The sequence below is a fragment of the Scyliorhinus torazame genome, chromosome 16 (genome assembly GCF_047496885.1).
Source record: "Scyliorhinus torazame isolate Kashiwa2021f chromosome 16, sScyTor2.1, whole genome shotgun sequence".
Classification (NCBI taxonomy): domain Eukaryota; kingdom Metazoa; phylum Chordata; class Chondrichthyes; order Carcharhiniformes; family Scyliorhinidae; genus Scyliorhinus; species Scyliorhinus torazame.
In genome coordinates, this window is record NC_092722.1 from 162,307,880 (window position 1) to 162,334,324 (window position 26,445).

Sequence of the window (26,445 nt, forward strand, 5' to 3'; positions counted from 1 at the left end):
ACTCTCCATTCCAGGCAACATCATGATAAATCTCTTTTGCATCTTTTCCAAAGCTTCCACATCCTTCCTAAAATGAGGCGACCAGAACTACACACAGTACTCCAAATGTGGCCTTACCAAGGTTTTGTACAGCTGCATCATCACCTCACGGCTCTTAAATTCAATCCCTCTGCTAATGAACACTAGCACACCATAGGCCTTCTTCACAGCTCTATCCACTTGAGTGGCAACTTTCAAAGATGTATGAACATAGACCCCAAGATCTCTCTGCTCCACATTGCCAAGAACCCTACCGTTAACCCTGTATTCCACATTCATATTTGTCCTTCCAAAATGGACAACCTCACACTTTTCAGGGCTAAACTCCATCTGCCACTTCTCAGCCCAACTCTGCATCCTATCTCTGTCTCTTTGCAGCTGACAACAGCCCTCCTCACTATCCACAACTCCACCAATCTTCGTATCATCTGCAAATTTACTGACCCACCCTTTAACTCCCTCATCCAAGTCATTAATGAAAATCACAAACAGCAGAGGACCCAGAACTGATCCCTGTGGTACGCCACTGGTAACTGGGCTCCAGACTGAATATTTGCCATCCACCACCACTCTCTGACTTCTCTATCGGTTAGCCAGTTCGTTGTCCAACTGGCCAAATTTCACACTATCCCATGCCTCCTTACTTTCTGCATAAGCCTACCATGGGGAACCTATCAAATGCCTTAATAAAATCCATGTACACTACATCCACTGCTTTACCTTCATCCACGTGCTTGGTCACCTCAAATAATTCAATAAGACTTGTGAGGCAAGACCTATCCCTCACAAATACGTGCTGACTATCCCTAATCAAGCAGTGTCTTTCCAGATGCTCAGAAATCCCATCCCTCGGTACCCTTTCCATTACTTTGCCTCACCGAAGTGAGGCTAACTGACCTGTAATTCCCAGTGTTATCCCTATTCCCTTTTTTGAACAGGGGCACGACATTCGCCACTCTCTAATCCCCTGGTACCACCCCTGTTGACAGTGAGGACGAAAAGATCATTGCCAACGGCTCTGCAATTTCATCTCTTGTTTCCCATAGAATCCTTGGATATATCCCGCCAGGCCCGGGAGACTTGTCTATTCTCAAGTTTTTCAAAATGCCCAACACATCTTCCTTCCTAACAGGTATTTCCTCGAGCTTACCAGTCTGTTTCACACTGTCCTCTCCAACAATATGGCCCCTCTCATTCGTAAATACTGAAGAAAAGTACTCGTTCAAGACCTCTCCTATCTCTTCAGACTCAATACACAATCTCCCACTACTGTCCTTGATCGGACCTACCCTCGCTCTAGTCATTCTCTTATTTCTCTCATATGTGTAAAAGGCCTTGGGGTTTTCCTTGATCCTATCTGCCAAAGGTTTTTCATGCCCTCTCTTAGCTCTCCTCATCCCTTCAGTTCCCTCCTGGCTATCTAGTATCCCTCCAGTGCCCTGTCTGAACCTTGTTTCCTCAGCCTTACATAAGTATCCTTCTTCCTCTTAACAAGACATTCAACCTCTCTTGTCAACCATGGTTCCCTCACTCGACCATCTCTTCTCTGCCTGACAGGGACATGCATATTAAGGACACGTAATATTGGTTCCTTGAACAAGTTCCACATTTCAATTGTGTCCTTCCCTGACAGCCTTTGTTCCCAGCTTATGCACTTCAGTTCTTGTCTGACAGCATCGTATTTACCCTTCCCCCAATTGTAAACCTTGCCCTGTTGCATGCACCTATCCCTCTCCATTACTAAAGTGAAAGTCACAGAATTGTGGTCACTATCTCCAAAATGCTCCCCCACTAACCATTACCAAGTACCAAATCCAATATGGCCTCTCCTCTGGTCAGACAATCTATATACTGTTAGAAAAGCTTCCTGGACACACTGCACAAACACCACCCCATCCAAACTATTTGATCTAAAGAATTTCCACTCAATATTTGGGAAGTTGAAGTCACCCACCGATGACTACTACCCTGTGACTTCTGCACCTTTCCAAAATCTGTTTCCCAATCTGTTCCCCCACATCTCTGCTGCTATTGGGGGGCCGATAGAAAACTCCCAAGGTGACTGCTCCTTTCCTATTTCTGACTTCAACCCATACTACCTTTGTAGGCAGATCCTCCTCGAACTGCCTTTCTGCAGCTGTTATACTATCTCTAATTATCAATGCAACCCCCCCACCTCTTTTACCACCCTCCCTAATCTTATTGAAACATTCAGAACCAGGAACCTCCAACAACCATTTCTGCCCCTCCTCTATCCAAGTTTCCGTGATGGTCACCACATCGTAGTCCCAAGTACCAATCCATGCCTTAAGTTCACCCACCTTATTCCTGATGCTTCTTGCGTTGAAGTATACACACTTCAACCCATCTTTGTGCCTGCAAGTACTCTCCTTTGTCAGTGTTACCTTCCCCACTGCCTCACTACACACTTTGACGTCCTGAACATCGGCTACCTTAGTTGCTGGACTACAAATCCAGTTCCCATTTCCCTGCCAAATTAGTTTTAAACCCTTCCGAAGAGTACTAGAAAACCTCCCTCCCAGGATATTGATGCCCCTCTGGTTCGGATGCAACCCGTTCTGCTTGTACAGGACCCACCTTCCCCAGAATGCGCTCCAAATATCCAAATACCTGAAGCCCTCCCTCCTACACCATTCCTGCAGCCACGTGTTCAACTGCACTCTCTCCCTATTCCTAGCCTCGCTATCACGTGGCACCGGCAACAAACCAAAGATGACGACTCTGTTTGTCCTGGCTTTTAACTTCCAGCCTATCTCTCTAAACTCGTTTATTACATCCACACCCCTTTTCCTACCTACGTCGTTGGTACCAATGTGCACCACGACTTCTAGCTGATCCCCCTCCCCCTTAAGGATCCTGAAGACATGATCTGAGACATTCCTGGCCCTGGCACCTGGGAGGCAACATACCTTCCGGGAGTCTCGCTCGCGACCACAGAATCTCCTATCTATTGCCCTAACCATTGAGTCTCCTATCACTATTGCTTTTCTATTCTCCCCCTTCCCTTCTGAGCCCCAGAGCCAGACTCTGTGCCAGAGACCTGGCTGCTAGGGCCTTCCCCCGGTAGGTCATCCCCCCCCCCCCCCCCAAACAGCATCCAAACAGTATACTTGTTTTGAAGGGGTACGGCCACGAGGGATCCCTGCACCGTCTGCCCATTCGTTTTCTTTCCCCTGACTGTAACCCAGCTACTCTTGTCCTGTACCTTGGGTGTGGTCATCTTCCTGTAACTCTTGTCTATTACCCCCTCTGCCTCCCAGATGATCCGAAGTTCATGCAGCTCCAGTTCCCTAACACGGTCTCTGAGGAGCTGGAGTTGGGTGCACCTCCTGCAGGTATAGTCAGCAGGGACACCGGTGGTATCCCTCACTACCCACATCCTATAGGAGGAGCATGCAACTGCCCTAGCCTCCATCCCCTCTTACCTTACAGAATATAGCTGCCCTGTGGACCAACTGGAACTCTGCCCTCCGACTCTGCTCCCAGTCAGCTGCACTCTCTGTAAAATCCTGGCTCCTTTCACGCTCTTTGAGGAAATGTATGAAATGAAAGGAGCACCTTTCTCCCTCCTCACCTAACTCCCCCAGTCACCAAACTCTCACTATAGCACTCAAATGCACCCAAATTCAGCACTCCGTCAGTCACCAAACTCCCACTATAGCACTCAAATGCACCCAAATTCAGCACTTCGCAAACAAAGTCTGCACTGTAGTTGGCTCACCTTTATACTGTGAATCTAGCCTTTGAAAACTGGCCTAATCCAATTAACTAATTAACAAGCTCCAGCTACAAGTAGAACCTTTGTTTAAAGCTGATTGAAAATTCACCTTCTAAACCAAACAGCAACTTTTAAGTTAATTAACTAAATAAAAGAAAGACTAGACTTTCGATAAAAATGAACCCTTGTTATCCCTCAGTCACCAAACTTTCACTATGGCACTCAAATGCACCCAAATTCAGCACTCAATGCAAAAATTCCGCTAGTTTCCTCTGCCTAAAATGTCTGCGTCCAGTAATTCTTCTAGTAGTGACTCACGGCAGTCGTGGGTATGTCCTTGTTTCTTTCCATAGGAAGTTTTTCAGCTGCAGGTATCTGAATTTATTGCCCCCTGTTAGTTGCAATCTTTCCTTCAGTTCGTCCAGTATTGTGACCCTACCGTCTGTGTACCGATCCCTAACTCGGTGTGTCCCCCATCCTGCCTCCACCTTTTAAAAGAGGCGTCCAGACTCCTAAACTACCCTTTTATGGACTGACCTGATTAATACTACACTCCTGTATGCTTCACCTGATGCCTATTTACATTGTGTTCCTTCTGTTTCCCTATTATGTATTTTCTTTTTATGTACTATATAATCTGTTTGAGCTGCTCGCAGAAAAATACTTTTCACTGTCCCTCAGTACACGTGACAATGATCAAATCCAGTTCAATCTGTGAGTCAGCTTTTACCGCCTCTTTAATTACATTTGCTGCTACTGTTTCTTTCATGTTTGCTCTATTAGTGTCATTATTAACACGGATTCTCTAGACAAACTCAAACTGAACTGTTCATTGTGCAGATTACCTGCGTATACTGGAACTTAGTTTGACAGTAGATACAATGATTTATCCATTGAGCCGTCAAAATGATTTTTAATAATGTGCTTCACTTCATAATGCTGTAATTTATGATGATTTGGCGCTATAAATCATTATTAGAATAATAAAGTATAGTATGAATCATTGTGACCTCCTAACAAGTGGATCTGACAGCAGAAGATATGGGGTGAAGTTGCAAGTTCAGTCATAATATGTAATGTAGATCTTTGTAATCTACATTTACAATACAGATTGCTACAAGTTGGGTCTTGAGAAATATTTTAAATTGCTCTTTTTATTGGTATCCTTTCCAATGCTGTTGTGTGACTGAAGCAAACAATTTTTTTTGATTTATAGTCTGACTGCCAAGTCCATCTACAGCCTCAGATGATTCCTGCCAATGTAGAAGAGTACATGGCTAATTTACAAACAGCTGTAGTGCCTTCCATGCTCAAGAAATTTCGCATATATGTGAGCTTACTAAGACTAATAGACTACAGCATATCCGATGAAGTGACCAAGGTATTAAAGTCATTTTAATTTGTTAAAGGCTACATTTTTGTACTAGGTAACATGATTTAATTTTTAATTGTTTATTTTCCAGGCAGTGGAAGAAGATTTTGTGGAAATGAGAAAGAGTGATCCTCGGAGCATAACTGCAGAAGATCTTCATCAATTGCTTGTTGTAGCAAGGTAAGTTGTGTCGATGAGACATGAAATAGCTGTTTGCTTCTGGATTGTTAACTCCTGCCAATAAATGCATTAATATAACAGTTAATAATTAATGTTTTCTCATTTTGTAATGTTTCAATTAACAAGCATGCATCAAGCAGTTAATTAACAAGCATGCATCAAGCAGTTAGGCAAAATGGCATGTTTGTCTTCATGGCAAGAGGATTTGAGTACAGGAGTAAGATGTCTTACTGCAGCTATACAGGGCCCTGGGTGAGACCACGCCTGAAATATTGTGTGTAGTTTAAGACATGATAGACTTGCCTTGGAGGAAGTGCAATATAAGTTCACCCGACTGATTCCCAGGATGGCAGGATTGTTGTATGAGGCGCGATTGAGCCGACTGGGCCTGTATCCACTGGGAATTTGGACGTGTGAGAGGGGATCTAATTGAAATGTAAAAATTCTGTCAGGTCTGGACATAGTGGATGTAGGGATGTTGTTTCCTCTGGCTAGAGGGGGGGGTGCGTCTAGAACAAGGGGCTCACCGTCTCAGGGTATGGGGTAGGCCGCTTCATACTGGGATGAGAAGAAACTTCTCGGCTGGTGAACCTGTGGAGCGCTCTACCACAGCCGATTGTAGATGCCGTTACTGAACATATTTAAGAAGGACATAGATTTCTAGACTCGGGTGTCAAGGGGTATGGGGGAGAACATGGGAGTGAGGTAAAGGCTCAACCATGATCATAGTGAATGGTGGAGCAGGCTTACAGGACCAAATGGTCTACTCCTATTTTCTATGATTACCAAATTTTGAATGACCACTTATTGAAAGCATGAGTAAAGAACAGTTGGAACTGTTGACCCGACTGTCAACTCATCTTTAAGGTTCTTTTCTCGCTCCTTCCTTCAGTCCCATCTTAATCTAGTTTTTGTTTGCGAAATGTTCAGCACCTGTTTCTTTTTTGTTATCTTTCATTAAAGCACTTGCATTTTTGGTGGTAATGCTGGAACAAGTTGCAGAGAAAGGGTAGGGATGAGGTCAAAGAGGGTGTGTCAATGTCAGTGGGAAGTGAGGTGGATGAATGGGATTTTGCACATGTCGGCATTTCGAGGGGGTGAAGGATGGGAGGCCAACAAGGAGAGCATTGGGATAGTGTGTGAGATTGACACTGCTATATAAATTTGCAGAGATTTATACTACAGGAGAAAATCAATAGTTTTTGTGCTGGCTGTTGGGCAGAGCAATCCAAATCACACTACCATACTTCATCATCCTTCTCTGCAAACTCCACACGGATAGTGACCTGGGGCCGGGATCGAACCTGGGTCCTCGTCGGCATGCAGTGCGAACCACTGCCGCCGTGCCACCCTGAACTCTTGTGCATTTATGAATGTATGTAGAGATCTCTTCACTTGAGTACATGTGAATGTATTGCTGCAGGGTCTCACCTTCTAAGTAGATAGTCATAAACGGGCATTAGAGTATAACCGCACCATCAGGCAAAGTTTTTACTAAATTGTGGGGAATCAACAGAGTAGCTGTAACTTAAGTGTTCCATCATTTTCTGATCTGAGCTTTAATGGTGACTAGATTATTTTTTGACCTGCGCTTTTGGTAAAATTTGTAGAATGCAAACATTAGTTCTTTGAGCTCAGATTTATGATTTAAATGTCTGACCAGGACATGGTATTGTAATAATCTCACATTTTTGTATTTGGAGGAATTGCAGGTTGGTTCTGTATTTTGATTTTGCACTTTCGTTTAACCTGGCTAAATGACTGTTCGCACCAGAACCCTGTGTTTCATTCTAATAAGATGGCCAAATTGAAAAGTTAATTTGACAACCTGGTTTGGAAGGGAAGAATTTGAATTTTGTGAATGGGTTTAAATAAACTGTGTTGTACATAAACCGATTTTGCAAGATGTAAAGAACGTTTTTTCATATTACCCAATATGTTTTTATACTGTTGAAAGTTAACTTCAACTTTCCTTTTAAAAGATTGGTATCTCTGAGTGCTGGTCACACAACCTTATCACGAGAGAGATGGCAGCGAGCAAAGCAATTGGAGGTTCTTCGCAAAAGCAGGATACAGCAACAAACCCACGTAAATGGCAACGAACCTTAACGATGGACTGTCTTTAAAACTCAAGAATTTATTGAACTTGTATGTCAGTGGGCTTTATGTAAATTTGAAGAATTAACATTCCTTCTCAGCCCACCTGCCAAATCTCATCAGGTTGAGGAAAAACAATTTTTTTCCTCCTTTGTAGATCATTTGTATCACCTTTTCTTACAGAAGTTTCTTATAAATCTAAATTCTGACTACTTTGTTTCTAATGTCTGCGTTGCATTTTAGTTGAATACATCCATTTGTGAAAATACTTATACATTCCTCTTACCACAATTTCTCAAATACAAGCTATTTTTGTAATTTTGTAAACTGCATTTGCATAACATTGTACTTGTTTAAAAATGGCCTTTTTAAAAAGAAAAAAGTGAAATATGAAGAATTCAACGGCTGTTATATTCTTTGTTTCTTTTTTAAACTATTCGTCTCCGTGTGGGTCAGGGATGAACTTCCAGTGGTGTCTGCACATCTAGATCTAATGTTGAGTAATGACACTGGAACCAGCAGTGAATCTGTATGTTTACATGTCATAGTTTTAAGTGTGGACAACTTTCTGCTTCATCCAAGATGGGTTAACCTCTAACTTTGAAAGAAAAGCAAAATACTGTGGATGCTGGAATAAATACAAAGCGTTGGGAAAACTCAGCAGGTCTGGCGGCATCCGTGCAGAGAGAGACACAGTTAACATTTCGAGTCTGTCTGACTTCAGAGCTGAAGAGGAGTCATCTGGACTTGGGAGGTTAATTCTGTTCTCTCCATGGATGCTGCCAGACCTGCTGAGATTTCCCAGCGCTCTGTTCTTATTTCTAACGTTGAGGCGGTCTCTTATTTATCACTTTGGCTATTGCCGCTCAGACTTGCTGGGTATTTAAATTATGTACAACCTGCCTTCAAAGCGTAACTGTTTTTGCATCTATTCTAAAATTCTTTTTTTTTTTTTAATTCAGCAAAGTTATCTGCCAGTAATTATACTGAATGTGAGTCAAATGTACAATTTGGTACATCTGATGAAATGGGACAGAATTCCTGATGGGACAGATGGGCTGTGGAAAGAGTGGATTTGATGGGTTGAAATGGCCTTTCCTTTGTCCATGCTTTTACCTTTTTCAATTATGTAGAATGTGTGCATCTGGTAACATGAGTAGTTTGTGGACTTGCATAAGAATAAGCAGAGTTGTATAATTTGTGCAAATTAGGCCTCTTGGAGCAGCTGTAAACATCTTAACTTAGTCTTATAAACCCACTTGATTTTCACTTCAAGGTGGATTATGGGACTACGGCAGTGCTTTATCAATTCCGTGGTATCAATTTCCATGCCTGTGGTTTACTGGCTTGTGCGCTATATCACCTTGTGCCTGAGCGAAACAGTGAGGAGCCTTGAGCAGTCTGTGTTACTGATCAAATGGCCAATTAAAATGTTTTGTAAAAAATTGCAGCTTGTTGGGCATTTGGGTTAAGGAGGTTATTACAGGACTATGGAGCCTTTCTCCATTTTGTCCACACCCAGGTTCGATTCTAAAATTTCCCTGTACTTTGTCCTAACATTGTGGCCTATGAGTCCAATTTCAAAAGGAGCTCCGATTCACCAACACAAGATTGTAAATTTGGAGCAGTCTTTAGTAGTGTGATCCTCTAAAAAGGAACCGAAGCAAGACTGCCCAAACTTATGTAATATATGGACTTCACAGCTCGTGGGGAAGACGAGCTAATCGGTCAATGCTAGTTTTGCACACAGGCCCAAATGGTACAACTTCGCCTGCTCATCAAACTGAAGTACTTAATCACTCCTTAGAGCTGACAGCTGCTAAATTTCAATATAGGGATTTTGCAGCTGGTGACATGGATTTTTAAATACGATCTGTCAATCTTGTATTCCTGGAGCTGAAGGATGTTGGTTTTGGAGAATGGAAGCCGTTATTGAGAACAGTTTTGGCTTTTAGTACATTTACTAAAGATGGAGAGCTGAGCCACCTCTTTTCCACATTTTGGCCGGGGATGTGGGGGTGGGGGGGAGGAGTAGGAGTGGGGGGGGGGTCCAAAGATGTGCAGGTTAGGTGGCTTGGCTATGCTAAATTGCCCCTTTGTGTCCAGAGGTTATGGGGATAGGGCGGGGGAGCGAGACTAGGTCGGGTGCTCTATCGGAGGGTCGGTGCAGACTCTATGGGCCAAATGGCCTCCTGCACTGTAGGGATTTTATGACCCCTTTATGATGTACTGGAGCGGCACGTACCACAGTTATGCCTTCCTGACCCGTCCTTTTAAACAGGCCCCTTGTTGCACAGTTAAGTAAACACAAATTACATCAAGCAACTTGTTTTTAAAAGCATTGCTACATTGAAGGATTAATAGGAAACCAGTAAGTTATGCAAGACATTTAGAAAGACATGATTGTTAACTTGAAGTTTAAACAAAGCCTCACAACCAATAGAAGAACCTTTGAAGTAAAGGGGGCACCGTGAGGATTTTTCCTAACTTTGAAAATGTTTAAAAGTTGAATCATTTGGAATTTGTGACAGAGTTGTGTAATGATTTTGCCTCAGGAGCTAATGAATGCACTTGATTTGCTGCTCTTGACTGTTTTACAGCATGGTAGCACAGTGGTTGGCACTGTTTCTTCACAGCTCCAGGTTCGATTCCTGGCTTGGGTCACTGTGCAGAGTCTGCACGTTCTCCTCATGGCTGCATGGGGTTCCTCCGGATGCTCCAGTTTTTTTCCCACAAATCCCAAAAATTGTGCTGATGGGAAATTTGGACATTCTGAATTCTCCCTCAGTGAACCCGAACCGGCACCGGAATGTGGCGACTCGGGGATTTTCACTAACTTCACTGCAGTGTTACTGTGAGCCTCCTTGTGACAATAAAGATTATTATTATACACCTAGGATTTCATTACTGCTTCACTTAAACTAATATGGGTGAATAAAATTAGTCTTCATTTTCTGTTCAAACGATCTATCTTATAGTAATTGATATTAATGGCCTTTCACATTGATTTTTTTTAAAATAGGACTGTATTAATTCAAAAACAGGCTGGCTGGGCTGTCTTTGTTGCATAATTTCCTTTAGGAAGAACACATACTGCACTACCGGTTAACTTTTAAAAGTTACTGGTACTCTTACATAAAATTCCCTGCTGCATTAAAGTGTGGTTGAATCTAAAGTGTTAGAAAAGAATTGAGGTAAGTGATCTTTGAAGATTTCTGTACAATGATCATATCAGGGATATTTACTGTAAATTGGTTTGTTTTTCTTCAAATTAAAAGCTACTTTTTTAAAAAGTTTGATTCTTTTTCGGACTGGTTATTATAAAGAGTTGAAAAAAAACCAAACTCCTGCCCAATAACATCAGGCAAGAGCCTGGCTTCAAGGTAGCTGACACTGCACTTGGTACTTAGTAAACTGAACGTCAGAGAGAAACTATTGAAACATGATTCCTATTTTGGGTAAATAAAATAAACATTAAATCAGATAAACTGAGGGACAAGTTAAAGGGACAGCTCAAAAGGATGCTGCCCGAAACAAAAAGTAATCACAAATGAAACTGGAGGTTGATATGCACAGAAGGCACTGACCGTGCCACTAGACACATGCTTCCCCCTCTAGGGACAGCCGGCTGCGAATGTAGTTATTGCATTTAATTATCCCATCCTCAGTTGCCTGTGGTCTGGAACTATTTATGGTCAGTCTGGGCAGGCCTTAGAGCAGTTTCAGGAGGAGTTCCTTATCTGCACTGGGTACACACATCAGGAGCCTGGGGTGGCACAGTAGCTAGCACTGTTGCTTCACCGCTCCAGGGTCCCAGGTTAGATTTCCGGCTTGGGGGGGTCACACTGCAGAGTCTGCACGTGCTCCCAGTGTTGTGTGGGTTTTCTCCCACAGTCCAAAGATGTGCAGGTTAGGTGGATTGGCCAAGCTAAATTGCCCAGTGTCCAAAAAGAAAAAGTTTAGGTGGGGGTACTGGGTTACAGTGATAGGATGAAGATGTGGGCTTAAGTAGGGTGCTCATTACAAAGGCCAGTGCAGACACGATGGGCCAAATGGCCTTGATTCCTACACTTGCTCATTATCCGCACTCAAAATCTCAATTCTCCAAAGCAGGGAAGAAGCAAGGACCCAGAACAGCTAAACTCAGGGAAGTTTAAGAAACTGGGTGTAACATCAGTCACTTAGTTCATTCCCACCGTTAACATTTTTTGCCCGATCCTAGTTATCCTGAAATGGTAGTAGTTAAAGGAGAATATACCTGGTACATAGAGGGGAGGGGTAAAATAGCAGGACAGTAATTGCCTTCTACTTGTCTTGGATAATGTTGAGCTTCATGAGCATTTCTTAATCTGCACCCATTCAGCCAGGGCAAGCTCCATTTGATTTATGCCTTTCCCTGGGGCATTCAGGAGCCGAGATACAAACTGCAAATCACCCACTCAGTTGCATCGCTAAAAGGTCTCGGGAACTAAACCAAATGGACCACTCACGATCACGTGAGGTACTGGAAACTACAACGGCCAACTCAGCCCTGTCAACCTTGCAAAGTCCTTAGTAATCTGGGGGCTTGTGCCAACATTGGGAGAATGGTCTCAGACTCATCAAGCAAGAGAGCCTGCCAGTCACAGAATCAGACCTCAATGTGGCAGACAGCACCAGCCAGATAGATGCAGAGTGGTGGCACAGTGGTATATAGTCAGTAGGGAGTTCTCTGGAACCGACAAAATCTCAAAACCTACAATATAGCTGTCTGCCACAGATGCATCTGTCCATGACCATCTGAAGAGGAGTAACAACTGCACAGCTCTTGTCGAGATAAAATCCTGTCTTCAAATTGAGGATATCCTTCAGTGTTATATGGCATTCCACCATGTTAAATGGGATAGATTTGGAACAGATCTAGCAAATTAAGACTGGAGAAACATGAAGCACTGCAGGCCATCAATAGAGAATTGTACTCAACCACAATCTGTAACCTCATGATGCTGAATATCTCCCATTGTAAATTCTATAATGGGAATGGTACAATGCAGAAGGAGGCTATTCGACGCATCAAGTCTGCACTTGGAAAGAGCACCCCACCCAAGCCCACACCACCCCATCCCCGTAACCCCACCTAACCTTTTTTGGACACTAAGGGCAATTGAGCATAGCCAATCCACCTAACCTGCACATCTTTGGACAGTGGGAGGAAACCGGAGCACCCGACAGAAACCCACGCAGACACGGGGAGAACGTGAAGGCTCCGCAGTCAGTGATCCAAGCCGGGAATCGAACGTGGGATCCTGTAGCTGTGAAGCAACTGCTAACCACTGTGCTGCAAGAATCATAGAATCCCTACAGTCCAGAAGGCCATTTGACCTATTGAGTCCGCACCGACCCAACAAAGCACTCCACTCCAGTCCCGCTCCCACCCAGCCCTATCCCAGTTACCCCAGAACCTAACCTGTATATCCCCGGATATTAAGGGGCAATTTATATTGTTTGTGGTTGTTGGAGGATAATTACCAGCCCAAGAGGAGTATCCTCAGTCCAACCATCTTCAGCTGCTTCATCAATGACCATCATAAGGTCAGGTGGGAAGGATGTTTGGCGATGACTGCAGTGGTCAATATCATTCACGATTCCTTCAGATACTTAAACAATCCATGTCCAAATACAACAAGACCTGACCAATATCTAGGCTAAGTAACCTTTGTGCCATCCAATTGCCAGGCAATGATCATCTCCAACAAGAGAGAATCAAACCATCACCCGTGACATTCAATGGCACTACCATGGCTGAATCCCCCACTATCAACCCGGGAGTTACCACTGACAAGAAATAGTGTGGCCACAAGAGCAGATAAGGCTAGGAATTCTGCAGTGGGTAACTCGCCTAAACTTCCCAAAGCCAGCCCACAATCTACAAGGCACAACTCCAGAGTGTGATGGAATACTCCCCATTTGCCGAGATGAGTGCAGCTCAAACAACTCTGAAGCAGCTTAACACCATCCAGGACAAAACCGGCTTCACTTGATTGGCGTCCCATCCACAAACTTTCACTCCCTCCACCACCAACGCACAGTGACAGCATAATGCACCATCTACAAAATGTACTGCAGGAACTCACCAAAACTTATAATAATCTTTATTAGTGTCACAAGGGGCGTGTTTAGCACAGGGCTAAAGAGCTGGCTTTTAAAGCAGACCAAGGCAGGCCAGCAGCACGGTTCAATTCCCGTACCAGCCTCCCCGAACAGGCGCCGGAATGTGGCGACTAGGGGCTTTTCACAGTAACTTCATTTGAAACCTACTTGTGACAATAAGCAATTTTCATTTCAGTTCATTTCAAGTAGGACTGTTTCTGGAAATGATTGCAAGCTTCTTACATAAGAAGCTTGAGAATATATGAGCCATAAAAACAGCAACAAAGGAATTAATTCAACGGCATTGGAGAGCTATAATAATAATAATAATCTTTGTCACAAGTAGGCTTACATTAACACTGCAATGAAATTACTGTGAAAATCCCCAGTAGCCACACTACAATACACAGAAGGAGAATTCAGAATGTCAATTTCACCTGGCAAACTCATCTTTCGGGACTTGTGGGAGGAAACCCACGCAAACACGGAGTGTGTGCAGACTCCGCACAGACAGTGACCCAAGCCGGGAATTGAACCCAGGTCCCTGGCGCAGTGAAGCAACAGTGCTAACCATTGTGGTCCATGCTACCCCTTCATTAGATAGCACTTTCCAAACCCATGACCACAAACATCTAGAAAGACAAACACTACCACCTGGAACTTCCCCTCTATGCCACCCATCACCCTGACTTGGAAATATATCGCTGTCCCTTCACTGTCACTTGGTCAAAATCCTGGAACTCCCTCCATAACACTGCGGATGTACCTTCGCCACATGGAACACAGCAATTCAAGAATGCAGATCACTATCACCATCTTCTCAAGAGCAAGCCTAGCCAGCGATGCCCACATCCCTTGGATGGATAAAGTATCTCTTGCAGGCCCAGTGTGGCAGATATGTCTTTCAGGACCCAGCTAACTCAAGTCAGTAGTGCAACCAATCAATTCTTGGTGATGAACATTGAAATTCCCACCAAACGTACATTCAGTGCCTTTGCTATGCTTAATGCTTCTTCCAAGTCATTTTCCATATTGAGGAGTACTGATTCACCATCTAATGGAGGTGGTGACTGATAATCAGCAGGTTTTCATGCACATGCTTAACCTGGTGAGAACTGCCAGGCCACTTCCTGCTGTCAACTGTGCCACCATTTCTGATGTCCGTAAACATGATTTGGTGACTATGAGCTTCAGGCTGCTGCGTAACTAGTCTCTGGGACAACGCGCCCACCAGAGAGGACTCTGCAGGGCCGACTGGGCAGGGTGTGCCTTTGTCACTTCCAGTGCCAAAGTAGATGCCAGGTGGTGTGTCTGGTTTTATCCTCCCACTTTTCTGTAACAGTTGATACAAAGAACAGCTTGCTGGGTTATGTCAGAGGGCAGTTAGGAGTCCAACAAATTGGTCTGAGGTTGGAGTCAAATGCAGGCCAGGTCCAGGCAGCAGATTCCCTTTCCGAAAGGACATTAGCAAGCCAGAGGACTTTTTAAATGACAAGCCAGTAGTTTCATGGCCAACATTGCAGGGACTAGCTTTTCATTCCAGATTAATTAAATTTAAAATTCCACCGACTGCTCTGTTGGGATTGAACCAGCATTAGTCCAGTCACCTCACAACTATGCTACTGTTCCCTGTCATCACCAGTGGGAGCAGTTATTGATGCAGATTGGACAACTACCTTTGCAGAACAGCTCACAGGCCTGACCCAGCCACTAGTCTAGTTACCTGTGATTTTAATTCTCCATTGAACGCCCACACTGACCTCGCTGTCCATAACCACCTGCAGTGTCCCAATAAAGCTGAACCTAGACTCGAGGATCATCACCTTGTCTTTCAATGAAGCACTTCACGCCCTTCCCAGACTCAACATTAGGGTTTGTTTTCAGATCCATGACCTCAGACCCTTTTTCTTTTTTTGAATTTCACATTTTATGTTACACATTTCAGTTCATATGTTAAATTCCAAGTTTCATAACCGCGCATAATCCCAAGTAAAAGTAACCAAGGAAAGATTAAAATTTACAAAAAAAGGGATAAACCAAAGAGCGGTAAAGAAAACATAAACAAAGATCACTATAAATATTTACATCTACTTGTGTATGCCCCCCCCCCCTCTCTGTGGTTGTGGACCTTTATGGTGGCAGCTGATTAAAGCAATGATTCTGCTTTGCCACTCACATCTCCCATCTTTTTCTTCACTTGGCCCATTATCCCCCTCTTTTGCCTCATACCATCTTGTTTTTTTGCCATTCCAACTAGTGTCTTTCGCGGACTTGTCTTTTGTCTTCTCTCTCCGAACTTGCTTTGAAACAATTCTGGTGACAGGGTCATCATCAACCTGAAATGCTAGCAACTCCTTCTCACTGTGCACGTGGAGTATTTTCAGCATTTTCTGTTATTATTTTTAAATATTTTACTCTTTCAAATGGGAAAAAGCCAAGGAACTGCAACACCCTCCATCCAAAGCTCCGTCAACTATCCCATAATTGTTTTCTTTGTTGCTATTACTCAGCCAAAGGTGTATTAAATTAATTGCGTTCACCTCTCAGCCAGTGTTGGTCTCAGAGCTGTCAAATTGCTGTGAAAATATGTGAGTATGAAGGTTAGCTTCAACACTTGCACTCAACAACAACAACAAAAAATCACAAAAATAGCATGTTTTGCTTTAACTTTTTTTTAATTAAAATAATGTACATCCCTCATGTCAAAATACACTGGAGTATATCTACCTTTGAAGCATATGTGGATTTTTTTTTAAACACTCCAAAGAAACCACACTACTGTGACAAAACAACATAAATAAATAAGCACATTAAAACATTTAAAAGTTATAATACCAGGAGTTTATTACAAGAATGGACAGTTTCATTTCCTTTGAAATTCTCTGCAATAGAGACTTATCAGACCACAATTAAGACATTCGGGAGCCTGCTTTAGGTGTCACGTTTACAGTCTAGCTACAGTACATTTATGAAAAAAAGACAGGCACCAGTTATAGGATCCTACTAACTCTACATCAGATTTAAGTCAAGGTTGCTCTCAGGCCCTTTAGCTGCAGGTAACTTTCATTGGGATCTTGTCTCTTTGGTAGTGAGACATGATGGGGGGGAATAATACTCCTTTTCTTGGTAGTTTACACATTGATGCAATACTTTAGTAGTGAAAATATCACAAGGTATTCAAGTCCCTTCAACTAAACTCGAGCTACAAAGGCATGATGTTACGTAAAAACTGAGACGCAAGCAAAATAAATTTTTAAAATTTGTTTTTAATGGAGTGCTTTGTTCAGTTTGAACCACAACTTCCCTTGGTGGCAGTTTCCCTGTGTGGCAGAGAAGACAAACTAGACCAAAATACAACTCACTATCCCACTAATACAATTCAGTGCAACACAAACTAAGTGAGAGTGCTTAAGTTGTGTGGCATGACGTGTTTTAAGTTACATGTAGCAGACAACTCCCCTCAAGTGATACAGTAGATAAAGCCATCCGGACCAGGGCAGGGTTTGAGCCCATTACAATTAACAGGGATTACAATAGCCCTAGCCTAATATGTACTACCACAATTAATATTGCACATTGGCCTGTTCAGTAGTTAGTGCTGCAGTAGTTTACAGAAATAATCTAGGATTACCCAGATGTGTGTATAACAATGACCATCAGAAAACCTCAAATGCCATGTTAAAGATTGGATACAAAACTGCAGACACCACTTTAAAGGACTTCTGGTTTTGGGCCATAACTTTGCAAAGTATTAAATTTAGTCAAGGTTGGAAATGACCCACCACTGGCTAAATTTGGATTATCCTAGTCCGGCACTGTGTAAACATATCTTTCAGCTGGGGATGCTGACCTTCATTTACACTATCAGGGGTCCGCTGAACCTTTCCCACTGCAAAGTTTACCCCCTGAATTAGCCCTGCCTGGGTCATGCTCGCTACCTGGACCATGGAGCTTCGGATCTTAGCAAATGGTGAAACAGCCCTGCTCCCTGCTTCATCTGCTGGGGAAGGAGTAGCTTGTAAACCAGCCTCCATGTCAGGTGGAATGGATAAACAGACTGAACTGCTATCAGACGATAAAGCAGAATATGGTGGTTCAACTGAAAGAAAAGGTGGATTCGAGGTAGCGGAGGGTACGTCCAGCTTGGAGGGTCTTGATAAAAGTGGTCCCATCACCTCTGGTTCAGATTTGGACTTGATACCCAAGATAATATTGCTTTGTTCACACTGCTGATGGAATGCAACGTCCACAAGAGGAACTTCTGGAGTTTTGTGCTGTGCGTCTTCTACAAACTGGTGACAATAAGCCTCAGTGGGAGTGTTGAAATCAACCAATATACCCTCGTCGGTATTTGGTGCTTTACCCGAAAGTTGGACATCGATCGTGTCTTTACTCACTTGTTCAGAATCACACTGAGCTATGTGGATTTCTGAAGGATTACTCGGAATACTAAAATCTGAACTGCTAATAGATTGCGACCGACTTGCTAACCGTGGTAGAGGACCTGTTGCAACGATACCGCAACTGGGAAGAACATAGTCACACTGCCTGACATCTTCAGAGTCTGAGAGCTGGCAGTCATCATCTGATTTGGAATTAGAGAGGAAACCATCAGATTCAAAAGAGTCTGAGTCAGAAGAGATCTCCAAGTCTGAATCGGTGTCATCTTTGGAGATCACGACTGGTGAATCAGAGCTCGCCAAGCTGCTGTCCGACTTCCACAGATTCACCCGCAGGTTTGGTCTCAAGAAATTGACCTTCATCTCTGGCTTTGGGAAGTTGCCAAGCTTGCGAAGGCTTCCGATGCTCACACTGGATTTGGTTTGTTTGACTTTCTGATTAAGGGAGGAAAACTTGTTGATGAGAAAATTCTTGCCTTGGGTTAGGCTTGTACTGCTTGAAGACTGACTCTTGGATCGGATACCAAGGATGTCTTCATGTGGTTTACTGTGTTTCCTGCAAAAACAAATGTAGAATTCAGTCATTTCTTTTTACACTTTGTAATATTTTATTCAGAAAAGTTGCAGCATACTTGTCATCAACCCAGAAAATTTAAAAAAACTGGCTACATGCTTTTTCAGCCCAAGTGTCCAGGCTTTTGCAGCAGTGGGTTAGATAAGTTCCCCCCAAACAACGTGATGAGACTGGACTGCATCTAACTCAACGACTTTCAAGTTAGGTATAATTGTATTTAAACACCATGTCCAACATGTAATCCAGTTGGTTTCTTGCCGCCCTTTATCAACAAAGCTTCAGCAGAACAAGATTGTTTTAAAAAATAAGATTTTCTGGGGCATTAGTCAATGTGGAAGCATTTCTTCTGGACAATTCCGTGACTAGCAACAGGCGAACCATTCAAAAGGGGACACTAATGGATGGAGAACATGAAATGTCGCCACTGTCGTAACGCTACCTGCATTGAAACGCAGAGTTGTAAAAATTGATCTCGACTGCCCATCATGTCAACATATTTAATTAATGGATTCTTGAGCTAGATTAGAACCAAGGGCCCTAATCATAAAATCCCCACAGTGCAGAAGGAAACCAATCAGCCCATTGATTCTGCACCGACTCAACGAAAGACCATCTACCCACTCCTCCATCCGCCCCTATTACACCTCCCTGGACACTAAGAGGCGATTGAGTCTGGCAAATCCACCTAACCTGCACATCTTTGGACTTAGTTGAGGAAACCGGAGTACCCAGAGGAAACCCCTGCAGGCAGGAGGAGAAAGTGCAAACTCCACACAGTCACCCAAGGCTGTAATCGAAGCTAGGTCCCTGGCGCTGTGAGGCAGCAGTGCTAACCACTGTGATGCTGTGCCGCCCATGGGTCTAACTGGATAAAAAAGCAGCCCCATTGGAAACACGAAGCAGGTATCAACACTCCCACTGGGAAAGGCAGCAACCTCTGTCTCCTCTTGGTTTGACGCCTAGATGACTTGTTCTATCCTATCCTCCAATCCATGGGTGAACACCTCTCTTCAATAGCTCTCTCACCTCACTGGTGTGGACCTGTACTCGAGTAAGACAGATCAGGTCAAACATGTAAAAATTTTTTTTTTTTTTTTTTTTTTTAATTGAGTTGAACAAACGTGATATTGGCTGATGAGCGAGAGACATCAGCATTAAAAGATACTAAAACTGGGATAACATTTAACTTACAAAATTGTATTATGAATTATAATGGGAGGTTGAATGGAGATTAACAAAGTGTCTCAGGAACATTAAAAAGACAGCCCTTTATAAAAATTAGGAACGGTACTTTTGGCAAGCGTGATTTTGCACATCGAACTTCAAAATATGACATGTTGAGAGTTTTTGGATTTCAAAGCTCCACCGCTCTGCCACATCCAGTCATGAATTTTGATAGACAATTAAACAATTAACCAGAGAAGGAGGTTGTTCCAGGAACATCCCCAACCACAATGATGGTGAAGTCCTGTGCGAATACAAAAGATAATGGGGTAGTGTTTGCAAACATCTTTAGTCAGAAATAGCAAGTGGATGAAACACATCAACAACCTCCAGAGGTCCCCAGCATCACAGAAAACAGTCTTCAGCCAACTGAATTCACTGCACGTGATGAAGATACTGCGAAAGGCGCTGGACACAGAAAACCGCTACTGGCACTGTCAACAACGCAGCTATTGTGCTGTGCTCCAGAACTAGCAGCACTTCTAACCCAAGCTGTTCCAGTACAGCTACAACATTGGAATCTAGCCAATGCATTTGCCCAGGTTAGGGAGGTCCACAAAAAGGACAAATCCAATTTGGCCAATTACCACCCCATCAGTCTATTTTTAAGCAGCAACGTGATGGAGGGTGCCGGCAACAGTGCTATCAAGCGCCACTCTCAGCAATACCTTGCATCCCGATGCTCAGCTCGGGTTCTGCCAGGGCCACCAGGTTCCTGACCTCATTACAATTTTGGTTTACACATGAATAAAAGAGCTGAATTCCAGAGGCGCGGCTTGATGACTGCCCTTGACATCAAGACAACATTTGAACCAAGTGTAGCATCAAGGAGCCAGAGCAAAAAGTAGAAGTAAATGAGAATCGCAAGGAATGCTCTCGGCTGCTTGGAGTCACACCTGGCATAAAAGAAAGATGGTTGTTATTGTTGGAGGCCAATCATCTCAGCAACAGGACAACACTGCAGGGATGCCTCAGGGCAGTGTCTCTGACTCAAGCATTTTCAGTCATTATATCTTCTCTCCAAAGAACCCTATCTCATCATCCACAACCTCAAACCAACAGCACACCTTGACTGTGTACCATCCAGAAAACGCTCGCAGCAAGTTGTCAATGCTCCTTCGAGAGCCCCTTCTAAACCCACAACCTCTTTCCATAGGAGGCACTTGGGAACACCAAGCTCCCCTTAGAGTTGCATGTCATCCAAACCCTAATCATTTAGAACTCCCTAACCATCTATCCTTACAGCGGTTCAAGGCGGCAACTCACCACCTCAAGAGAAATCAAGGATGGACAATGCATGCTCGCGTGCACATCCAGCTAATGAATTTAAGAGAATGGGCAACAAGTAGGATTTAGAATTCAATGACATAATTAAGAGGATCGACAGTTATGAGTGAGGCTTCCATCATTAAAGAAAATCATTCAGAGGGTTCGTTCAAGCATTTCAGCAGATTAAAGTAATGTATTTATATTAGCAATTACCTGTAATTGAAGAACTAGACAATTAGACCTACAAAAAAGTATGAATACACGGTACAAAAAGAACCCTGTTACACTCCACAAATAGCAGCTACTAAAAATATTTAATGCTCTGAAAGAGATTAAAAGAACACCTACAATTCCAAATAATTGCTACTTTTCTTTTAGGATTAAACTGTTCAGGTTTGAGTAACAATTACATTAGATTGTGATACTATAGCTTCAGCTCCTTTATCTTGGTGGGCAGCAAAGTGGCTAATTTCAACAGCATCGAGACCACTAACTGCACAGTCTGCCAGAGGCATTAAGCTTAGTAGCCTTAATGGCAAATCCTTATTCATTATTCCAAAAACAACTTCTGAAATTTCAATTTTGAAACTCTACATTACCATGAGTAATCACCAGAGACAATATTGCCACTGCTGCCAGATGTGCATTCATTTCATAACTAAAAATCTACTTCAATAAACCTGAAAAGCATCTGCCACACACTCGTGCCGCCAGTATGGGTAAGAACACGACTGCCTCACCCTCAAAACACTTTACAGATTTTGCTCGACAGATGTGGAATTTCAACATCTGCCTTTTTCCCCACCCTCGGGAGGTGAGAAAGTGATTGAGAAATATGGAGTAAAAACACTTGGTTGCGAGCATCAAAACCATGCTCCAAAATGCTGAGAGAAGAATCGGAATCAAAAAGAAAAATGTCCTGGATTAAGGAGATTGTATTGGTGAAACTGACAGCATCCGCCATCATTACAATTGTGAAACGGACTTCTGATGCTGTTCAACATGGCGATCCAGAAGCGACCAGCAGAAATTCCCTACTCCTCCACAGGGTGCATTGAACACCTTGAAGATGGAAGCCTTTGCACAACAACTTGGAACTGATGCGATCTTCCACTTGTCACACTCACAGTTAAAAACCCGGGAAGAGGGTATGCCCTTGTTGAATTCTACCGGTTGTACAAAATCATAATTGCTGTTTAACCTCCTTGGTGTTGCAAAACTCAGTTCATAATTTGTGGAATGTCAACTTTCTCCATTATGCTAAAAATTCAGTGGATTTTAAATAAACCATTTTTTCTTCAATGGCTTAAGAAATTTTAGTTTGGACCTTAACCTCAATCTTTTTTAAAAAATATAAATTTAGAGTACCCAATTATTTTTTTTCCAATTAAGGGGCAATTTAACGTGGCCAATCCATCTAACCTGCACACCTTTGGGCTGTGAGGGTGAAACCCATGCAGACACGGGAAGAATGTGCAAACTCTACACAGTGACCCAGGGCCGGGATCGTACCCTGGTCCTCAGTGCTGTAGGCAGCAGTGCTAACCAATGTGCCACTCTTTAATCACAATCTTTACTCGGTTCTGTAAAACAATTGAACTAAGTAAAGGATATTGAGTGCATTTTACTTCCTGGTATGTGGCCTGTGAGAATTTTTCATGGTGACAGGCTGAGGATCTCACTGTTGTTTTTTCATAGAATTTTTTTAACATATAATTTGCAGTGCAGAAGGAGACCATTCAGCCCATCGGGTCTGCACTGGCTCTTGGAAAGAGAACCCTACCTAAGCCCACACCTCCACCCTATCCCTGTAACCCAGCAACCCCATCTATCCTAAAGGCAATTTAGCATGGCCAATCCACCTAACCTGCACATCTTTGGACTGTGGGAGGAAACCGGAGCACCCAGAGGAAATCTGCGAGACACAAGGAGAACGTGCAGACTCCACACAGACAGTGACCCAAGCAGGAATCGAAGCTGGAACCCTGGCGCTGTGAAGCCATAGTGCTAACCACTATGCTACCGTTCTACTGTTGCCGGAAAGCAGAATTCGGTTACAGTTGGCGCCAGAATCAAATTAATATCAGGAATGTGAAAAGTACAACAAATTCACTACAGCTTTGTGGGTGGCTTTCTTAGAGGTCAACAGCAAACCATTAAAATTTTACTATTGATATCAAAAACGTGTCACCGATCCCAAATAAGCAATACAGCAGTTTAGTGTCGTTGGATTACAGAAAGGGTTTTCTAAAACCACCCATATCATATGAAAGGAATTACCAGTTACAGATTATTCTTTCTACCATCAGAGTGTACTTCAGAGTGAAGAAATGGTGATTTAAATATTACTATTCGTGTCAAGAAAGAAAGAACAAAGGGGGGGGTGCTTAACCCACATGTTCCTTGCTTTCCTCTGGCCGATTATTCACACTGAATTCTGCTTGCTGTGTGCCGGTTTAAACTGAAGAAATACCATTAAAAAGTAAATCCAGAAATGGGGAAAAAATGCTTAATTTTTAACCAGATCATAGCTGGTAAAACTCAAACCTTATTTAAAAAGTTATTTTTACATCTGTTATCTTGAGCAAATTTCATTTGGTAGCTATAGCTCCTCAGTCTCTTTCCTTTTTCTCCTGTCACAAAGTACAACTACAGCTGGAACATTTGCACTGGAGTGTCTCTCGGGGATTCACATAAGGTGAGTTCAAACAATGCTTTTAAAATTAATTGAGAACAGGGCAAGGGGGTATAGGTTCAAATGAAAGATTGATATCAGAAAGTTGAGAGATAATGCTCACTTATCTGGAGCAGCCGTTCAAGCAAAGCTGTCGAGGTGAAAACGCAAAGATGGTTGGAACAGTAGGCTGCCACACTGGGGGTCAGGAATGTATAGGGTCCTTCAGGATGGATGAACTAAAGAGAAAATCACCTTCCGAGCTCTTATTTAATCTCACAGGTTGTCAGGAATTTGGACAAAATCCAGGGGGGATTCTGCAAGTATTTGGTCTGCAAGTCTCTGCTGAGGGGACTTTGATATTTCCATTTCAAGACTCCAGGGAGGAGACATTACTTAGGCACAAATCCTCAATTCTCCCCTGGATTCTGGGGAAAACCACAAAGTCGAACACCATAAGCAAGTAGTATACAGCAAGTGACATTCTGCACTTCCCTCAGTCCCCACTAAACAATTCAAACTGCTGTGCGCGCTTGAAAATTATTCGCTGCTTAACTGAATATTTACACCAACACGTCAGCTCAGAAATATCCCTCCCGGTCTTAAAGCAGTTACATAAACCAGTCTAAAACTGGACAAGGGACAATGGTGAAAGCGGCAACTTTCATGAAGAAAAATGTGCACCCCAAGGTACTTCACAGAAATACAATTCGACCCTGAGCTCTTTAAAGGAGACAGAGGAGAGATGACCAAACGTTTGGTCAGAAGTAGGCTTTAAAGGTGATATCCACATTAACATATCATGGTGCAATCACACACACGCACTGATGGACAGGTAGTTGGACCAACCAACACACACACAACATCGTAGCCAATCACCAGTGAGAGCACACACTATAAAAAAAGACAACACCACAGTTCCCGCTCATTCTACCAGGAGTTAGCTCAGAGCACAGAGCTCAGAGCGTGCCACTCAGACATACACCATATGCTGAGTGCCTCACTAAGATAGTGCGAGGGCTGGGTCCACAGGTTAGCTGGTGAAGTACGAACCACAGCCAGAAGTTAATAGTTATTATTGTACAGGATAATAAAACAGTTGTACCATCTACAACCGTGTTGGTTTGTTTGTGTATCGGAACACCCGACCCGACATGATACCAGGGCTGGAAACTCGCCAACGACTGTGAGACCTACCTGCACCTCTTCAGAAACCCGCCATCCTGCGCCATGGACACCATCAGCCCGCCTCAGCCACTCCAAATCGCTGGAAATCTCGGCGTTAAACTGAAGCTGTTCAAACAGCGCTTCCAGCTCTTCCTAGCAGCCACAGACAGGGAGAATGCATCCGACACCAGGAAGATCGCCCTCCTCCTCTCCACGAGGGGGCAACATGCCATCCACATCTACAACTCCCTGGCATTCGCGGAAGGCGAGGACAAGAGGAAGTACAAGACGGTCCTTCTAAAATTTGAGGAACACTTCAGCGTGGAAGTTAATGAGAGCTTCGAGAGGTACCTCTTCCAGCAGCGCCTGCAGGGTAAGGATGAGCCTTTTCAATCTTATCTGACACACCTCCGTATCCTCGCGCAGTCCTGCGACTATGAGGCCACCTCCGATTCCATGATTCGGGATCAGATAGTTTTTGGGGTCACCTCGGAGACCCTACGCCAGCAGCTCCTCAAAATAAAGCGCCTCACCCTAGCCACCGCCATCGAAACCTGCGACCTCCACGAAAACGCGACCAGCCGGTACTCTCAATTCCGGGCGGCTGAATCGGCACGGTAGGGGTCCTATGAGGCCGGGCGGGTCCAATCGATCGAGTTCCTCCCGGCCCCGACGAGAACGGCCATTTTGCGCGCTTTCGGAGGTCTTCCGCGCTTGTACGTGCCAAGAGGGGACGTCGACACAGGGGGGGAGTGATGCGCAGGCGCGCTCTACACAGGACCGCACCGCGCATGCGCAGTGGCGCAACGAACGCCATGACATCACGGCGTGTGGCAACTGTGGATCTGCATACTTAAAGCGGAAATGTCCAGCTAAAACGTGACAATGCCTCCGCTGTGGCAGGATGGGCCACTACGCTGCCTGCTATCGAGCAGCTCAACCTACCAACCCTCCGCAATTCCGCCAGCCTCGCAGGGACGTGCGGGCCATTCAGCCCACATACACAGTGTCATACCCTGACGACGTGCAGACTGGTGCCACAGACGACCGGGAACCCTTCCGCGTTGCGGTAATAGACAGGAACCGGATGTCCCCAAGTAGGACACACCAGCCAATGCCAGTGCACAGCATTAATCTGGGCGATGAATGGTGTGCCACCCTAACGGTCAACCCGAATTCGTCGCTCACCTAATAGACTGGACTTATGAGCCTGTTTGCACATTGGACTCACTGATTTGTTGTGCAATAATGTTAACGTGTTTCTTTCCAAGAGTTCTCTTTCGATATTTGATGATTGCACTTGTTTTGTTCGTGGTACAACCTTGTTGCTCTGTTGCACCTGACACCTTCCTCTGTATATAGTTTAGACTCATGTACATGTTGTAAATATTGCACACACATACTCAGATGCACTCAGTACACACCAATATTTATTACCATGTAGGCACATAGCCTTGTGAAAAGGGGGATGTCTTGATATCCATATTAACATATCCTGGTGCAATCACACACACACACTGATGGACAGGTAGTTGGACCAACCAACACACACACAACATCGCAGCCAATCACCAGTGAGAG

The 26,445-nt window shown here is 43.7% G+C and overlaps 2 protein-coding genes across 3 annotated transcripts in view; one reads left to right on the forward strand and one right to left on the reverse strand.

Moving 5' to 3' along the window:
* mcmbp (minichromosome maintenance complex binding protein) overlaps nt 1-10,720 on the forward strand; it is a 45,920-nt gene extending 35,200 nt beyond the window's left edge. Inside the window, exons 14-16 of the mRNA XM_072479347.1 lie at nt 4,995-5,159; nt 5,242-5,330; nt 7,313-10,720. Coding sequence (XP_072335448.1) covers nt 4,995-5,159; nt 5,242-5,330; nt 7,313-7,439 — 381 coding nt within the window. The 3' untranslated portion in view covers nt 7,440-10,720. The remainder of the gene's footprint in view (nt 1-4,994; nt 5,160-5,241; nt 5,331-7,312) is intronic.
* Nucleotides 10,721-16,212: 5,492 nt separating this feature from the next.
* inpp5f (inositol polyphosphate-5-phosphatase F) overlaps nt 16,213-26,445 on the reverse strand; it is a 305,045-nt gene continuing 294,812 nt past the window's right edge. For both annotated transcript variants that reach the window (XM_072479349.1, XM_072479348.1), the window contains one exon: nt 16,213-18,512. In XM_072479349.1, coding sequence (XP_072335450.1) covers nt 17,345-18,512 — 1,168 coding nt within the window. In that variant the 3' untranslated portion in view covers nt 16,213-17,344. The remainder of the gene's footprint in view (nt 18,513-26,445) is intronic.